This window comes from Colias eurytheme, chromosome 10, assembly GCF_061535395.1.
Source record: "Colias eurytheme isolate Ceu_HAF_F1 chromosome 10, ilColEury1 Martin Lab GWU primary, whole genome shotgun sequence".
In the NCBI taxonomy this organism is placed as follows: Eukaryota; Metazoa; Arthropoda; class Insecta; order Lepidoptera; family Pieridae; genus Colias; species Colias eurytheme.
Window position 1 is genome coordinate 1,379,327 of NC_142989.1, and position 19,428 is coordinate 1,398,754.

The window sequence follows — 19,428 nt, forward strand, 5'->3', positions numbered from 1 at the left end:
GCATCGAAAATTAACCATTATTTGTCGTAAAAAGTAAATGACAAAAAAAAGTTATTGTGGGTTATCCATAAGAGATAGACATATACCATCGCGGACTTTTCTGTAGACCTTTTCAATGTGTATAATACTTAGTACATTATTTTGATAAAACTCGTGGGGTTCAGCCTGCGTTTGCAATGTAAGCGGAAAAAATGTAATTTTTTACGACATCACATTAGAAACCTCAAAAATAACAGTACTTTTCCACTATTTAATGGATGTTATTATACATATAAACCTTCCTCTTGAATCACTCTATCTATTAAAAAAAAACCGCATCAAAATCCGTTGCGTAGTTTCAAAGATTTAAGCGTACAAAGGGACATAGGGACATAGGGACAGGGAAAGCGACTTTGTTTTATACTATGTAGTGATAACACTAAAGATCAGCAATAGATTGTGTTTCTATGGAACTTCCCCGTTGATTCATGCTCCAATAAAAGAAAAAACATAATAAGAAATACATAAATAGCTAATTACTACGAACGATAGTACGTTGCAGTATTTATACGCATTTCCCAGTAACAAAGCAAGGTCGTGTTTAACAATAACAGAATTCCTGAGTTGAACAAATTGTGACTTATTACGATATGATTTTCACTTTTCATAATCGTTTGTTTTTCAGAATTATTTGAAAGTTTAAAGCAAAATAAAACTAAATAAATAAAAGGGTCCTTATAGGTTCTCGATGGTTTAGTTCTCAAAAGACCTAGATTTTAAAGGTATTCTATTACCTACGAAATGTTTTTTTAACACTGAAATGGAAACTTCTTTTCATACGAGCATTTTTGAAAAAAAAATACAAACACAGAATGTTAATTTGTTTCATCATTCTACATTTCGCTCATTAAAAAAATGAAGACAAGAAAATAACAACTTGGCTAATTTTGTGACACAAAAATGTTTATTCCAACACTGGTTCCAAACAATAAGTTTAGATTAAATCTTTCTTAGAAGGTTCTGAATTACATTCCAGTAAGTTGAGTTCCGGTCAACGGCTTAGATACGGTAAAGGCTATATACCAGACTGAATCCTGCTCGCCAATTGTAATAATTTACATAAACGAGTCATTTAATCATACAATTACATAAGAAATGTCTATATAAGCTGAAGTGATTAAGATTGTATTATAAAACTTATATTATAGCACAGACTAATAATAATATACTACGGATTATAGTAACTTTTCCTCGTAACATTGTATTTCATTCTATCGTAACAATACCTCTGATTAGAAATTTAATCCTTGGAATAAACAAGGAAAATTATTAATAATACCAGCTGTTATAATATTTCACTCTTTTAATTTTAATATTCATTACGCATAAAAGCCCGTTTAATAAAGTAATTGATTACAATGAAACAAGCTGTAAAACTAGGTCAAAGTCATATACCTGCAAAATATATTTGTACTGAGTGTTATATTAATCGAATAATTAGAATTTGGAGGCCAAAAATTGTTTTTAAGTGGTATGAATGTATATAACCTTTTAGTGCTCACACCCGCGAAAGGTTTATCATAAGTCTGATATGTTATCTGTAATATTCAGCGAATTCTAATGTCACGTTTTCTTTTTTTATCATGGATAGGTAAAGGAGTTTTCGCCTGATATGTGTGATGAGTTTGATTACTAACAACTTAGATCTCAATGCGGTTGTATCATGTATGACAGGAACAGCTTAGTAGATTTAAAGATAAAGGTACGTAGGTCACTGTAGTTGTGACTTGTTCACGAATATGGATATTGAATTTGAGTGAAAGAGATAGCTTCTTAATAATTTATTTTTGCGGACCCAGAGAAGGATCTTGCAATGGAGATGTAATTTAAATACCTAAGTATATAACTCGTGTAAAACTAAACATAATATAACAATGCTGACGTTAATAATAAAAATATAGATTTTATAATAATACTCGTATAGACCTACGAATAAAAAATCGTAGATGAGGAAAGAAGGAAGATACGATGAAAATCATTTTATTTTACACGTTTTCGTTACTAGACATATATGGAACATCATGATTCATAGAAATGAGTATATAGCCATTTAGGTTCAGTTATATATGAGTTCAGAAGTTGGCACCTATTCCGAGCAATGCGGTAGCGAATATTAAATGTGGTAGCGATGCCAATTTTTTGTATACGGTGTTTATTTTCTATACATACTTGTTAGTTCAATTACCTACCTACAAATATCGTTTCATCAATGAATAAATACTGAAACATAATTAATGTTTTAATAATAACTTTGCACTGCTACTTTCTTCTACTTTTTCTTAGTATTTTTAAGACCGAAAAATAATCCGACAGTCCTTAATATTTGATCATTTTTTTTAAGATTACATGCGTATTACCTACTATGTAATAGGAATTAAGCTTTAAGTGTATTAAATATTACAATACTCACACATTAAGTTATAAATTGTTTTCGTATCCGCGTACCATAGAGGGCCGGCCCTCAAGGGCGCCGTAGATCCGTGACTGTCGATTTGCGACAACCTTGCGACTTTAATTATGTCTGAGTACCGACTATTATTTGATAAAGCCGGGTACAAACATTTACATATCTTTCTGTACCGTTAGATTGAGGTCATGAGCCTATTGTCCGAAAAGAAACAAAAGCTGTCGAAGACATATTGCACGAATTCCATTTTTAAAAATTCGAGATTGTTTTTTTTAATGCAGCCAGTATCGTCAAATGTGTCGATAAAAAAAATATAGATGACGGCTAACAAGCCAATATGTCAATCTTTTCGGATTATGACTTTTAATAATAGGTATAAATAATTATACATTAATTTTATGCCACACTTGCAATTAATTGTAATAATATAATACTATAAATAGAAACGAAAGTATGAAAGTACAAACGAACGTTCTGTTCCGTGTAATAATGATTAATGACGTATAAAATGTGTAAATAAATAATTATTTTCTAATCAATGAGTCTATTAACGATTTCTTAAGTAATATAGTAACTGCGTGATTCAAGTTGAACTGAGACTGGTGAAGGTTGTTGATTGTTTTGAAGGGAAATTAATTAAACCCTTTAATAATTACCAAGCCTTACAAATAAATAAATTTAAGGCGTAGGAAAATAACTACGGTGCCTCAAACAAAACAATAATCAATGGAGAAGGAGAGAAAGGATAAACAACTTCGACGCAATAAATACACAATATTAAAAGAATATTAGCTGATCTTAATCTATACCAATATTACAAAGCTGAAGAGTTTGTTTGTTTGAACGCGGTAATCTCAAGAACTACTGGTCCGATTTGATAAATTATTTTGGTGTTAGATAGATCATTTATTGATGAAGGCTAAGACGAAGAGTCGCTAGATAATATTAGACCCCAATATTAAAACTAAACTTATAAACGTACGAAAACATGTTTTACGCATTTTGCGAACTTGGAACAAGAAAATTTCAATTCCGAAATATATAGATGCACAGTGCACTACCATCAAGTTAATGCATTGATTGCCAGGGTCAATAACCATCCCTCACTATAAAAACGCATATTTTGTTTATAGCAACACCGAAGGCTCGTCGCTTCATCAAGCGTTAATAGCTGTCACCTTGACAGCGCCCCACTTTTTAATGCACAATAACTTTCGTTTTCATTGCTTTGTACCAAGGCCTATCTGTTTTCCTCTGTTCAATGTTTATTAGCCTTTTTTACCCTTTACCGCTTTTTAAACCCATACTAGTGATTAAACTTGATACTGTTGCGTTTATTTATCACTACACAGTATAAAATAAAGTCGCTGTCACTGTCTGTCCGCCCTATTTATGCAAATCTTTAAAACTTTACGCAACGATTTAGAAGCGGTTTTAAAATACATAATATACAGAGTTGAGGTTGTATATACGTACTACGCGGGCGAAGCCGTGAGGATAACTAGTTTAGTAAAATAAAAACATGTTTAAAAAATCGTTTATTGAGTGACTTTAATCAAGAAGGTATTGTAAGGAATAACGCACATTTTATGTACTACATATCCATTCCAATACATTGTAATTCGTACAATTGATGTATTATTTACAAAACAACTGATTCTACTATCTTCAGCAAAAAAATGTTTCTATTTCTTACTATTCTTACTATAGTGGTTATATTATTATTGTTAAAATATTAGTGTAAACATAATAAAAATATTAACTTCGTGTTTAAAGATATAATGGCATTGAACTGTGAATAAATTTTTATGAACCTTACATAACTTAATAATTAAATTTCTTATTTTATTACGTCCCATTAAAAATTATGTTATGTTTATAAAATTTATTTCTACCTATAAAAGATAAGTCGAAAGTAGCCTACAGTTCTATCTCTATGAGATTATAAAATTTTATGAATGCGCTATTAAATAAACAAATTTAAAGTAAACATAATTGATAAAAATTAATGGCGTAAAAAGCAGTGTTGCCATTACCAGCACGTTTCGGTAAATTAATGTTTAAAATAATTGCCATATGCCAACAAGTGGGAATATGGTGTAAACATGTTATCTTGCGAGATGATTGATGCGAGCAATTTGACGCGACAGCTATAAACGCTGGCAACATTTAGCTTTTACGCGTTACGGATTTACATAAATGGTAATGTCACAAATAATTATTGAAATGTTTTCAAAATGTTGTATTTTTGTTGAAGATTGTTTTAGGAAATGTTTATATAATTTTTTTATTGTATACCATATTAAAAAAAAAAAAAAAACAACTTTTTGGAACCAATTTAGACATTTTAAATATTCAGTATATCTGTACATAATCTTCCAGTTTTTTACTTGTTAACAATATAGTAGTTCTAATTTTGTGTCTGATATTACCGTCTTTTAAATTTTTTCGCAGTTTAAAATAGAGCTACAAACTCTATATCTGGAATCCGTACTTCATACAAAATGCAAATAAACATAAGTACGAAGTCTGATCATAAAACACATCTAAAAATGATAATTTGGTTGAAAAATGTATTTTAAACAGCTTCAAAAGTGAAATAAATAAAAGCTTATTATTAAATTTACTTCAAAATTGAATATGGAATGTTAACGATAGTGACATTAACAAATTACTGTGATTCAATTTTATTTACGAAGTGGTCGGTTAATGTGGATCCATGCCTTAAAGATCCTCAAAGGATAATAAAATATGTATAATCGTACATATTATCTTGACTTGATGGTTGATATATGTTGGGCTTGGATAACTTGTATATAAATAATTAAAAGATACAAAAATAATACAATAAACGGTAAATGCAACATTTACAATAAGGCGAATATGATTGATATGCATTTCGCAAAAAAATGCACAATTTTCAAGACTATTTGTATAAAAGTCTTAATGTTCTTAATCTCACTTATTGCAATAACGCAGTTAAATTCGTAACTTGCCACTTCATCTGGCAATCAATTATTGAAAATAATTGAAATCGCTGTAAAACCGCTTACGTAGAATATCCCGTTGCGTAGCGACTGTGACGTCACCGCTACAACCGTAGCGTCCTACGTCACACGCTACGGCAGGCTGTAGCGAAATAGTACAGGAGATGCATAATTTAAAGCCCTCAATTTTTCATAATTATTCAAATTTATAATTGATATTGAATTACTGTGTGAAACCATAATGCGTACTCCAGTATGTGAATACGTAAAATCAAATTAAACAAAACAAGCGAGATGAAACTACACACGGCGCAGTGAATGTGAAAGAGAGGGAAGGTGTAGCAACAAGTTGAGCGTTATCGTGGCCGTGACGTCGCGACCCTTTCACTCGAGTCGCGAAGCCGGCACTCCGCGTTCAGTCCCACAGTCCGCGCGGCTCGGTCACTGCGTGAGTACGTCTCGCGCACCGTGTCCCAAACAACCACGCGTTACTCGCTTACAGATAACTAACTGGCTAGCTAACTTTCGGGACGTTACACGTAAACGGTCATCCGTGTTGAACTCCCGTATTGTGCTACCACGATGGGCGTAATCAAAGTGACTCCGGACACCGCGTCGCTCATCTCGGCGTGCGATATGCTCGACGACATGAAGGTAAGTTCGAATCATGTGATGTCAGGAATGGCATATATCCAAATCGGGCACGATATTAGAGAAAAAGTTCGTATTTAGCGTGCGTGGGCTGAATGACTGGTCACGGGATCGCGAGTAATTTGAAAATGCGCTTTTACGCTGCGAAATACAACTCGAGCGCGACGCAATGCCAAGAAAAGATTCCTATTGGCAAAGTGATATTTTAACTTCTCGGTCACACTTTGATAAACGGATAAAATTCTATTTAAATATTGTAACACATAATCGGATTCATTATGTGTGTCGATATAAAATAAAATTTCTAGTTGAAATAAATATCACTTGCACTGCTAGCGCACAGGCATTGCGTTACTTTGTAGACATTAAAAATAATAATTATCAGCTTTGTTTACTCGGCCGCTACATTCGCCACGGTATTTATCAAAGTCGTAAAAATATTTGCCTTTCGACCGTTTCATGATCATTTTATAAATTTGATGTGGCGCACGTAGAACACGTATTATAAACATTTCCTTTTAATTAACAATGCAATATGTTGGCTATTCGACGCAATTTGTCACGCTTCTTGCGTTTTCGTATTAAATGAAAGTTTAACTTCTTTCTGGTTGATTACGACATAGACAAGAATTTTGTGACAAATACGAGTGTACCATTGTAATGAACGTCGCTATTATCGGGACGATTTCACGTCCAAGTAGAAATGAAAAGTGGACGGAAACGGTGTCCTTATCAGCGGTTTGACACGATTGCTGTACACCCGAAGGTGGTACGTGAGAACACGCACAACCTTTGCTGGAATGCAACCTAGTTGCTAATCGACCGCGGCAGATAGTGCTTTTCATGGACAGGAAAATGTTCGCCAGCTATTTGTCTACGTTCAACTGTGAACTAGGATTTTACACGTGAAATGTGAATGTCTGCTGCTATGATTCGTAAATACTTATTGAATGCAATGTTGGTGTAGGAATTTTAACAGTTTTTCAATATACCTTTAAAAAATTCGTTTTTTTTTTAAATGAACGGGAATTTATTTTCAGGAGTATATATCAGTACATCCATTCATGAGGCTTAGTGCTTTGAGTGACATATCTCTAAATTATTTCGTGTTATCTTTACTTTTCTCTGGATATCTCGTGTGTCCACTGATAAGAGGCAAATTTGAATTATCAATGGTGATTGATGTTTTATACGCGATTATTTTAATTATAACAAACATAGCATAATTCTAGAAAAATCTAGAATATCACGATGCGTTTGCGATATGACTAATAAATGTGATTATGTGACGTAAATAAATGTAATGTTTTCATAGGAAGTGATTTACCGCAAATAGACTTAAAAAATAATATGATAAGATCGTAAAAATGCATTTATAATAAAGAAAAGGTCAATTCCTGCTGTGTGTATTTAAAATAAAACAAAATAGAATCGTCGTCATGAATCCAATCCAATCTTTTAAAAATTTCAAGTCTGACTTAAATGCCGAAAAGTTTGTTTAGTATTGTGAAAGTTCCTTTGCATTTATTAAGCATTGTAATAAAAATTAATTAGAAAAGTGGCAAATGTACTTTACTTTAACACTTTTATTACAGTTTACTTTCTTATTTGAGTTTAGTGAGAACAATAATAATTGTGTAGATCTAAATATTCGAAAAGATATAAAAATGAAATTTATATTGTGAAAATGTACATGGTTACTGATTGTAAACTGTTTAAAACATCTAGTTCCATAATATAATGAATTTTAGCTTTTAAATCCATAGCAGGGAAATACATAGGTAATTCAGCTTTCACTTGTTATTTTTAGATATTACAGTGTAATGCCCATTGTAAGGTAAAGGTAGAATATTATTTTAACCCTTATCAGCGATCTAAATTTAAAATAAAATAATACACGGTTCAGTTGGTCCGACTCTGGAGCAGAAAATAAAATAAGTATGAAAAAGTTTTACTATCGCTTAATAAAAACTAACTAAAAGCAACGCTCTCCACGGTAAACACCTAGTATAGAAAAAACTAAATTGTCATAACTTTTGTTTGTCAAATTCGCTCGCGACCTTATCACAACACACACCCGCGATAATAATGTACAAATATCATTTACCTACGTATTTTAAATTAATATTAAAATCACATTTTATAAGTTTCACAATTTCAGTGGCCTTGCTCATTATTTACTATCACAATTGAAATACATTAATTACCACACAACATATTCATGTTTAATTGATTAATATTACTTTATTGGTTATTGCTCTATGCGTAGCTGGGAAATCGCAAATTAACAATGTAACAGCCCATGTACTTAGTTGTTTACTTCGTTATTACTTTTAATATTCATTTATTCATTAACTTTTAAATGTATGTAAATCCTTCTTTGCTTTGTAAAATTGTAACCGAGTGTTCCGTTCCACTCTCCTTTAATTGAACCTCCCTGGGGTGTGTGTACATACCCGTAAAATATTTTTAAGTACTTTTGCTCTATAATGCTAGGCGTCCACTAGGCGGATCGGGCCGGGCCGCATCGCAACGCAAAAATACGCCGGCCTATGTTTTGTATGAAACATCGTCCATTAGCGACGAATCGGGTCGGGGCGGGCCGCAACGCATTGGCGGATATCGCTTCGCAGGCGGATTTCTACCGGCCGCGGCGGTGCGCTGCGGCCCGGCCCGCCCCGACCCGTCTAGTGGACGCAGGCAGGCGGATGTAAGCGGCGAGCGTCTGTTAGATAAAATCCGCCTAGGCGGTCCGCCGCGCCCCATACAGGTGGACGCAGGAGCAAACAGCGCGTCCATTAGAGACGGCCCGTTGCGATGCGGCCCGGCCCGATCCGCCTGTAATGGACGCCTAGCATTACGTTACCATGGCGCTCAAAAGCTTAATAAAACTCAATTATATACTTTTATAAAGACTCATAATTCTACAATGGACGTGTTTCATTTAAATCTATTGATTAGAATTCCGACAAACGTTAAAACCAGCTAAACAAATGTTCGAATACTAACGAAAACTCTGAGCGTGTGTTAACAACTAAATAAAATGCAAATTTGTGTCTAAATTCCAAAGCAACAAATGCCACATCGTCACGCACGCATTGCACACATGCTAACGCACGCACACAGGCGCGCAGTAATTTATTCGCAAATACATTAATAACGTTTTCTATAACGAGATTATAGAATCTATTCATTCATTGCTTAATCAGTGCCGCGATCGGTTTAGAAAGCTATGTCTGCGACGCATTGAAGAAGATACAATTATTGTAAATCGTCGCGCCGCATCGACTGGCCGTGACTATTGAATTATTTTCGCTGGTTTATTTTTAGCGGAAAATTATCGTTTGATTATTATCAATTCATTTTTGCATAATGTAACGAGTACCTATCATGATTGTTAATTTGTTGTTTGTTTAAATGGTAATAATATTATAATATACCCATGACGCAATGTTATGTATAAAGGCTGTACATATTTTGAAAAGAAAAAGACAATTATATTCCTAACGAAATCGCAGAGAATGAAATAGAAATAAGAAACAAAGAAGCAATGTTTTATTATAGTCCTTTTCACCTATGATGATTCCTGTGACACTTCATCGTGTTCCGAATTACGTATTTTATGTTTAAAACGCCAAAATAATTTTAGTGCATAATATTTTTATTTTATGGCGGAATTATTGCCAAAAATATAAAAATAAAACATCTTAAACTTATAAATCGAAAACAGTATTGTTTAGTTTAATATAATGAAAAATAAAATAAAATAACACAAAAATATAATACCTACGCAATTTGTGTACATGAAATGGATCGTTGAAAAATCATAGAGTTGGAAAATCATATAATCGGCGCCCATCTTGTGATCGTTTGACAATCGAGTCAATCGTCTGTACGAGTGCATACAAGTTGCATTTTTATAATGATACTTTACGTGGTATTCTGTTATTGTTACTAATTGTTATTGTTGACTTTTTGTTGCTGTTGTTTGCTAAGTTTCCTTAGTTAATTGTTGGCGAAATGCCGAAAAAACTAGTTTTGGTACTTTATTCAAATCGATTTCATTTCCATATAAAATATTATCGATTATCGAATACAATTGATATGATTTCAGTAAAGACATCTCTACACGTGTCAAAAATCCATGTGTCACAGAAATCATCTTAGGTGGAAAGGACTATAGTAACAAAATAATACAGATAGGCAAAACCCCTATGGATCCTGATTTCAAATTGTAATTCCAAAAAAAAGGTTGCATTGAAATACCGAACAAAGGCGAAACCAAAACAATCGTGACCTTTATCAACCGCTAGTCAGCTGTAAGAATTTGAGATTTAGAGATAATCATGCAATCGTGATCGAAGAATCCTTGTTTATTTTCTAATATGCAGGATGCTTCGTATGTAGGTCGGTTTGCTCAATGTCAGCGGAGAATGTATAGTTATATTTTGAACATAAAAATATATGACGTAAGGGGTTTGAAACTTTTTGTATGGACGCTGGCATATCGACCTGCCGCCATTTTGATTTTTTTTCAAAATCGCGGCGCACGATTAAAGTGGTATGTATGGATAGAGGACACATAGACGAACAAAAAATGTCTCATAACATAGTACCCTAAAGCGTCACATTACCGAGATATTTGGAGGTAAATATTCACTTATGAGTACAACGACAAACACTAAAAATAGACTTATTACGTGTCTATATGCATAATATTATCTCCAAATAATCACTCCCAGGTAGATTATTATTATTACAGGAAGAAATTAGGTATTCATTACATTACTTACATTTTTATGTAATGTATGTATGTTTTTATGTAATGAATGTACCTACTTTCTTCCAATAAACTGTTAATTAATAATAATCTACCTGGGAGTGATTATTTGGAGATAATATTATGCATATAGACACGTAATAAGTCAATTTTTAGTGTTTGTCGTTGTACTCATAAGTGAATATTTACCTCCAAATATCTCGGTAATGTGACGCTTTAGGGTACTATGTTATTAGACATTTTTTGTTTGTCTATGTATCCTCTATCCATGCATACAACTTTAATCGTGCGCCGCGATTTTGAAAAAAAATCAAAATGGCGGCCGGGTTGATATGCCAGAAAGTTTCAATGCCCTTTATCGTCAATTATAAGACGTAGTTGTAGTGTAAACATTAAAAAATGTTTGCTTCTTGGAAATGATTTGTTGTTTGATTTTTAACAATACGTTAAAGCTATATTTATCATAAATATACTTCGTGTGTTACTATTTTATAGTTTTTATATTAAATAAATAACAACGGCAAGTCTTGTCCCAAGAATGTTACCTCCGTCCATATTTTCTAGTGCATAACGTCATCATTTTATTATAGTAACAATAATTGCATATTAATTTGCCTCCATTGTTTACATGTGTGTGTAAACAATTATTTCACATTGTCAATAAATCACTCAATTTACTTTATCAATGCATTTTTATTCAACATGCAGGTGTCTCATTAGATTCTAATAGATCTATAATTAAATTGAAAATTATGTTCTTGGTTTGCACATACATAATTGCCATATTATATCTATGGTTCTTTTTACGCGCCATAAATGTGTTCTAAATTCAAATCATTTAAAAAGTCAGAGACAAAACAAATGCAATATGAAATTCATGAGCCTTATCCATAGATTCAAGACATCTGGAGAAGATGACGTGCCCATTTCTTATTCAATGGCTAAACTATTCATGAATTTGTTTTTGAAGATCATAAATAAAAATGTATTTTGCTCTATGAATGTTATTTTAATCTCCGATTATAAAACGTAGTTATGGCTCTATTATAATTTGAGTTTATTTCGGCGTTTCTCTATATTATTGTGTCGAAATACGCCCTTACAAGGGCTTATCAGGGAAGGATTTTTGAATGTACGTATATGGCCAGCATATTAAAAACGTTGGGCAAACGTTGGCACTGGCTTCTTGGATAAATCGTGTGACATTTCAAGTACACGCCCTGTTTGTTCAAACATGATCATAGTATAATATAAAACAGTAGATAAGATAGTATTTGAATATTTTAACTATGTAATGATAATATATTTTATACTCTATAGTCTATAGTATCTCACAGTCGGCTAGCGTCCCTCCGTCATCTCATCACGGCCCTCTGTGTATTCGACTTGTTTTTAACGTTGTGTCTTTGAAGGTATATTTTAAAACCTTATTTTCCAATAAGTAGAATTCTTCATAAGTCTATATTTCGATTGCCATAATTTTGTGCTTGTATTTTTTTTCAAATCAATTGATTCTATTCCATGGATACCGATAAAACGAAAAAAAATCAATTAGCTTCGTAAGGTAAATTAATTATTTCTATTCGTAATCGTATGGCATATGATGTAGGTACTAGATTAAATAAAAGTAAATTGGCCTGATTTTGAATCGTAATTATTTTTTAATGCAATTATAACGTAACTAGTAAAGGTATTTATTGTCAAATTTGAATCTTCAAATATATTTCTATGACCTAACAGATATATAGTTTACTAGTAGTCCGCCCCGGCATCGCCCGTGGTACATATTTCGCAATAAAAGGTAGCCTCTGTCCTTTCTCGGGTATCAAAATATCTCTAGGTATACCAAATTTCATGCAAATTGGTTTAGTAGTTTAGGCGTGATTGAGTAACAGACAGACAGACAGAGTTACTTTCGCATTTATAATATTAGTATGGATTATATAGTAGTACATAGTAGCTACATGATAACAGTATGAGTATTGTAAAGCCAACAATCTTCCCTGCTCTTATTCAATTACACCGATTGACTCTTAACAATAAGAAGTAAATTGTACTTCATTCAGTTTAAACATACGATTTCTATTAAACGCATCTATAGTGACTCATATCATCATATTTTCATGACATCACATTATTAATCACGACATCTCTTAAACAATAAATTATTAAAGTCTTTAAATAATATTTTTCATTGATTACCTGCATAGACCAGTTTTCCGAAAGGTCTTTATTGAAATAAATTAAAATTATAAACAAATCAAGTAGACACACCTAAAAGTATTATTTTATTCCGAACGAGTTAAATAGTTTCATAGATAAATATATGTCTGTAATAAAAATACTGAAGATATTTTTCACGCACAACACGAAGCGGACTTCCTTTATTATACGAAGTGTGATACTAATCTAAACCAGATCTTTTGCGACGTTTTATTTCAGTGCAATCTTATCCTGTAACTAGCTTTCCCCCGGCGGCTTCGCCCTCTTTGTCTAAAACCTAATAAATTATATACTAAAACCTTCCTCTTGAATCACTCTATCTATTACAAAAAACCGCATCAAAATCCGTTGCGTAATTTTAAAGATTTAAGCATACATATAGGGACATAAAAAGCGACTTTGTTTTATACTATGTAGTGATAGTGATAAAACAATAAGTTATCTTGTATTACTTGTTTTTAGTGAAAATATCTATGGGTATCGCGGTCAAGGCGACACTCTGATACCATGTTCTAAAGTCTAAACAAAAACACATAAGATACATATTCGAGAAACAACATCTCATATTGTCATGGGTGCGATAATCAAGATAACATTCACATATTGTACGTAATCAAAGGAATTTGACCTTTGCGTGTATTATAAAACAGTTCAATATTATTTTATTTGTAATATACAAAAGCGTTCTGCATTCGTCCGGTATGTTAATGAATGATGTAATCTGTAAAAACCGAGGAGCCATTGAACGATTTGAATGTGGAATTGTGTTTTAATTTTTTATCTGTGAAATGTATAATACGTGTGTTTATTATCTATATGATTATCTGTAAACACGTCGCGTGACCGTGACATACGTTGACAGGTGTCATGTTCGACCAATTAGAACTTGGGTTAGCGCCCTTCACACAAATTAAGTAATAATTACATTGCGCTAGTAACATTTAATTAAAAATTACTAATTATTAAGCAATACCTGGTTGAAATGAATATGAACAGCAATGAATTCTAATGCGACCTACAGTTAATTAAATAAGTAGGTACATCATACGAAATTACAATATGGTACCAAAATCATTGCATAATCATAATCTTTATATATAAAAATGAATCGCAAAATGTGTTGGTAAGCGCATAACTCGAGAACGGCTGAACCGATTTCGATAATTCTTTTTTTATTATATTCCTTGAACTACGAGGATGGTTCTTATGTAGAGAAAACGTAAATATTATGTACCACGGGCGAAGCCGGGGCGGACCGCTAGCGGCTAGTACTATTATAAAGGCGAAAGTTTGTATGGATGTTTGTTACTCTTTCACGTAAAAACTACTGAACCGATTACAATGAAATTTAGCACACATATAGAGGGTAACTTGGATTACTTAACTTGAAATCCCACGGGAACGGGAACTATGCGGGTTTTCCTTAGAAAACGTGGGCGAAGCCGCGGGCGGAAATCTAGTATAAAAATAAATGAAAATAGATCTGAAGGAATGTGACTTGATTGTTGTCGCATTGTTACTTCGGTATTACTTTGATGATACCTAAGTATATTTTGCCGGAAAAAGAAAGTATTATTCAAAAGTTTTATCGCATTACCTTAATTATCATGAAAGTTGTTATCAAATGGGTAATATAATTGACATTGATTAAATTTATCTATCATGAATAAATATACTTAGGTACCTAAGTCATGTCCAATATTGATATTCCAATCAAAATCAATTAATTGAAAAATAATGCGCAGTAAAGTTTAATTCATGAAAGTCCTTGACTATTTCATATATTTTAATATGGCGCTCCAATGGCGCTCTATAAAAATAAATGGTAAAATGTCGAAAATGAACTGAACACTATTTTTAATTTCTTGATGCTAATCTTTTTAGTTCTATAGTGATATAACTTATTGAACAAATATCGTACAATATAAATAATCATTAAACTGACGTAAATTCGTTACGTTGAATATTGATGAGATTGAAGTGAGATTCAAAGTCCAAATCAACAAAAAGAAAGTAATATTATTAGACCCAACTTAAGACCAGCACCACACTAGGTTCTGAATATTAGAACTAAAAAAAGAAGAATAGTTTTAAATATTTTTTCGGTTATTTATATCCAACACGCTTATCTTGTTATCCTGGCTGTAAGTAAAAAAATATTAGAAAAAAAAACAATTGACAAACGTCAAATTTTCCCGCACAAAGCCGCGATGTATCAGATCGGTCTAGTTCCGTTTCGTATTACGCAGCCCACGTATGCCGAGGCCATGCTAATTAGTGGCCTCACGAAATCGAAAGTACGTCTAGGTAGATGTAGGTTGCGACTAGCGCATAAAGGTACGTTATAGAATTACGATTTGGCGCGAATTTGTTCTATTTATGGCATGAATTTTATATCGACGTATCGAAAGACAATTATTCGAATCAATAAATATTTAATGTGGATCGAAATGGTACTAACGTTTCTTGCATTGACTAAATAACAGAGTTTTATGATTTGGATAATTCAATGAGATCAAAATTATTCAATACATACAAAATATAATGTTTAAAAATAGTTAATACATAATATATCTGTAACTGAACGTCAAAAATGAATATGTTTTAGAAAGCCACTATGCATAGAGTCCATCATGCAACACTACAAGCGAAGTCGCGAACAAAGAGCTAGGCCTTGAATATTTATGAAACAGTTTAAAAATCGTGCTACCGATGAAATTGTGAGGTAATACTGATTATGATTCCGAACTAGAACCACGTACGAATACTAATTTTATTCGAAACCGAAAGCATCTTTCAAAGGAACGCAAACAATAAAGCTATCGACCTTAATTTACGGATGTCCGGTCTAAATACCATTATGTAATATGTCCTGCATAATTATAACAGTTTATTAATTGTATAATTACATGGCAAATCAGCACTTGTATTAATGCAAGGGAAGGATAATAATTTAATTAATATTTTAAGATTCCGTTCGTTAAAATATATAACTATCTTAACGTCTTATCTTTTGTAAATTTTCTAATCGAACCTTCATTGTTATAATCGTAATAAATTTATATGATAGTATTACCTGTGTAGGTATTACTCTTGTTTTACTAGATTGATTAGCTACAGTTCTAACAATTTTCTAACTGTGAGATTATTTACATACTGATTAAATTACGCACATAATTGTACAAACAATGAGATTAATTCTTATTAGTGTTCACAGAATCGCACGATATTTTTCCTTTAAACAATTGTTGCCGTAAAAAAGGATATAATTATTGCAATTTCTTTTGACATCTATGTAGTGTTTAATTAATTAACGTTACCGCTATTTAATCACGATTTTCTGCGTTAATATTTATTATCAAAGGATTATTTTAAAAGCACTTTAAATTACATGTTACACAGAATTAATTTTATTTCAAGAAACACTATAGATTTCAGATACACATATGTACACCGTCGTGGAACTACTGAATCACATATTTTACTTTCTAATTTTTTTTTATAATCATAATATATAAGGTTTTTACGTTTCTGTTCAATATTTAAGCATATAGGAATTATAAAAAAAGATATATACAACATAATAGAACAGTGATATTTATTTTAAATTATACTTTATAGGTACGAACATTTATTAGCAATTAGCATTTTAATGTTTATTATTTAAAACAAAAAAGGACGTTTCTTAAATTCTACAGCATAAATTTAAAGGATGCTCTTATTTTTCCTTTTTCTGTGATACCAGATCCTGTAAAGTTATTTCCGTACATTTTATCACTTTTATATACTTAGAGGGTAAAAATTATTTAAAATGCTTACTCATTGTTTATTATCAATACACATGCGAATCTTTGACGTGAATCGTGACACCAACCACTTGTACATGTTTTGTTGCTCTTGACGCAAGTTCAGCACAATGGTAAAATACGATTTATTCAGTTGTTTATATTATAATGGTGTTGTATTTATCATACTGGTTGGTATTGTTAACTATGTTTTGTACTTGTGTTTTCCTATGAAGGAATATAACTTGGTTTTGTTTTAATTCAGTTTTCTTACATTTCTGTATGTAGATGAATACTTTGTATGTAGGTACCTTCTATTTTTACTCATAATCTTGGTACAATTTACATTAGAAGTGTCTTCCTATTTTTCTTATTAATATAAGAAAATTACTAAAAACTATTTTTTTTTATTTAACTATCAGCAATTACATTACATTATTTGTTTTATATATGCATGGAAGTATTGGAATTAAAATTTTGATCACATTAAAGTCACCTTGAATTACTGCAGATTTTTGTAAAACCACAGATACACAAAGGCATTCGTTTTTCAATATAAAATTACATTAATTCTATCAAAATACGATTGTACCATGACCTTGAGAGCTGCCCTAAATAATCACAGGTTAAAAATAGTCACAGATTAAAAATAATTGTGACGTATCAACATGCATGTATTTGTCGCGGCTTTTTATTTGTAATTCAAAGCGGATTCAGAGGTCATTCAGGCCATAATTTTACCGGTAAATACATATGCGATTTTAATATTTAGATCTTCGTAATCGATTTTTGTTTTAAATACCTTCGTTTTGTCTCTCGAACTAAGTATTCTGTAGATAAATATAAAATAAAAAATACCTGTCTTTTATTATAATTAAATGAATATCTATTATCACACCACAGGATCACAGACAAATAAAACTAGCGGTAGTTATAAAGCAAATAAAGACAGAACAGAAAAATCAACGACTTATAAAAATAACGCAATATTGAGTTATATCTATTTATTTATATCAGAAAGCCAAAATTTGATGGTATTTAGTTTAGTATGCAACTTGCAAGGGAAGCGTTTTAAATCATTAAAACCTCAATTTACTTCATCATAATCGATTGGATATTTAGTCGAGATTACCAAATACATATATTAAACTTTAAAAGGATATAAACATATTAAGTATGTAGATTTTTTCTCTCTTCTTTCTTTTCTTTCTTCTTTCTATTTTCTCTCTTCTTTCTATTATTAATATTATTGAATAATACGTAGATAAATATATTTATTTATCTATTATTCAATAATTACAATATAATTATTTCGCATTGTATATTCTATCACGCGTTCAAAAGATGTCACAGAGTAATTATATTCACTTTATGCTAATTAGGGTCGAAATAATGAGTTTCCTTAATCAGAATCAATATATTTACGTATGAATGTCGTAATGTCTTTAGAATATATTAGACACTTTTTAGCGTTCACGAAAAATATTTTTATTTATTGCACCGTGCACGTGCTCGAACGACTAAAACCAAATCAAATGAGCATTGATATTTTTCAGCGTTATTTGGAGCTATCTATGCTGCTGTTCTGTAATAAATCCTGTAGTTTGCCAACTTGTTGAACTTATTAGAAATATGTTTTAACATATAATATCTGTTAGAACTAGTATATATACATATAAACCAAACAATGTAAATTGTCTTTAAGTTGTCTGGATAGCTCTTTATTTGTAGCTACTGTCTATGATGTAATATTGTTTATTATCTGTGGTCGCGTTATACCTTCTCTTGTACTTCCTCTTGTGTCAACTGTTTTGCTGTGTAAACTTGGTTCAGAATAAATCTCAGTATATCAAGATAATCTGTTGTTATTTTCCCATGAACCCATCAATATCTTATGAACGAATAATCCTATTATTAAACACCAAACTTGTAAAAACGTAAACTTTCCGTTTGTTTTCAACTGTTTATACTTTATATCTAAGTTACATACACAAAATACATTAAAATAAAGTTTCCCTCGCACGTTTTCATAGTAAGGGTCATCAGACCATTCATTGTGTGGAAATAAATCACACCGTAACGTAACAGCGCCGATTCGCACGGTACGTTTCACACGCGAAGTTCACGATCGCAATCGCGTATGGTGTCAATGGATGCCGAGTTTTTTTATTTTTATTTGGACGTTTAATTGAGTAATTAGTAATTTAATACGGAAACAGGGAAATTATATCATTCCTACGCGCTAATTTAAAATTGACAAACAGATAAGTCAGAAGATCGTATATTTATTTCCAAAACAAAGAAAACTGCTTCACAATTAACCATATAACTTTTTTATAGACAATTTAAATAATAAATTCAGTATATAGTTTAACAATAATTATTCACATGTTAAATTTTTTATCAAATAGATACATATATCCAATATTGCGAAATAATTTGGAATTTATCACTTTGCAAAAGTAAATTGCAAAACTTACGTAAGTGTATAAATTGATTGTACGCGTATCTAACATATACGATGTATTGAAATTTTTGCATCCATTATGAAAATAT

The 19,428-nt window shown here is 31.6% G+C and overlaps 1 protein-coding gene across 2 annotated transcripts in view; it reads left to right on the top strand.

Annotated features, from left to right (window-relative positions):
* LOC149904989 (terminal nucleotidyltransferase 5C) overlaps nucleotides 1–19,428 on the top strand; it is a 186,871-nt gene that overhangs the window by 159,046 nt on the left and 8,397 nt on the right. The window contains exon 1 of one of the 2 annotated variants that reach the window (XM_090106723.1): nucleotides 5,840–6,087. The exons of the other annotated variant lie outside the window; for it this stretch is intronic. Coding sequence (XP_089962849.1) covers nucleotides 6,016–6,087 — 72 coding nt within the window. The 5' untranslated portion in view covers nucleotides 5,840–6,015. Of the gene's footprint in view, nucleotides 1–5,839; nucleotides 6,088–19,428 lie in introns of those variants that run through there. 2 annotated transcript variants of the gene reach the window in all.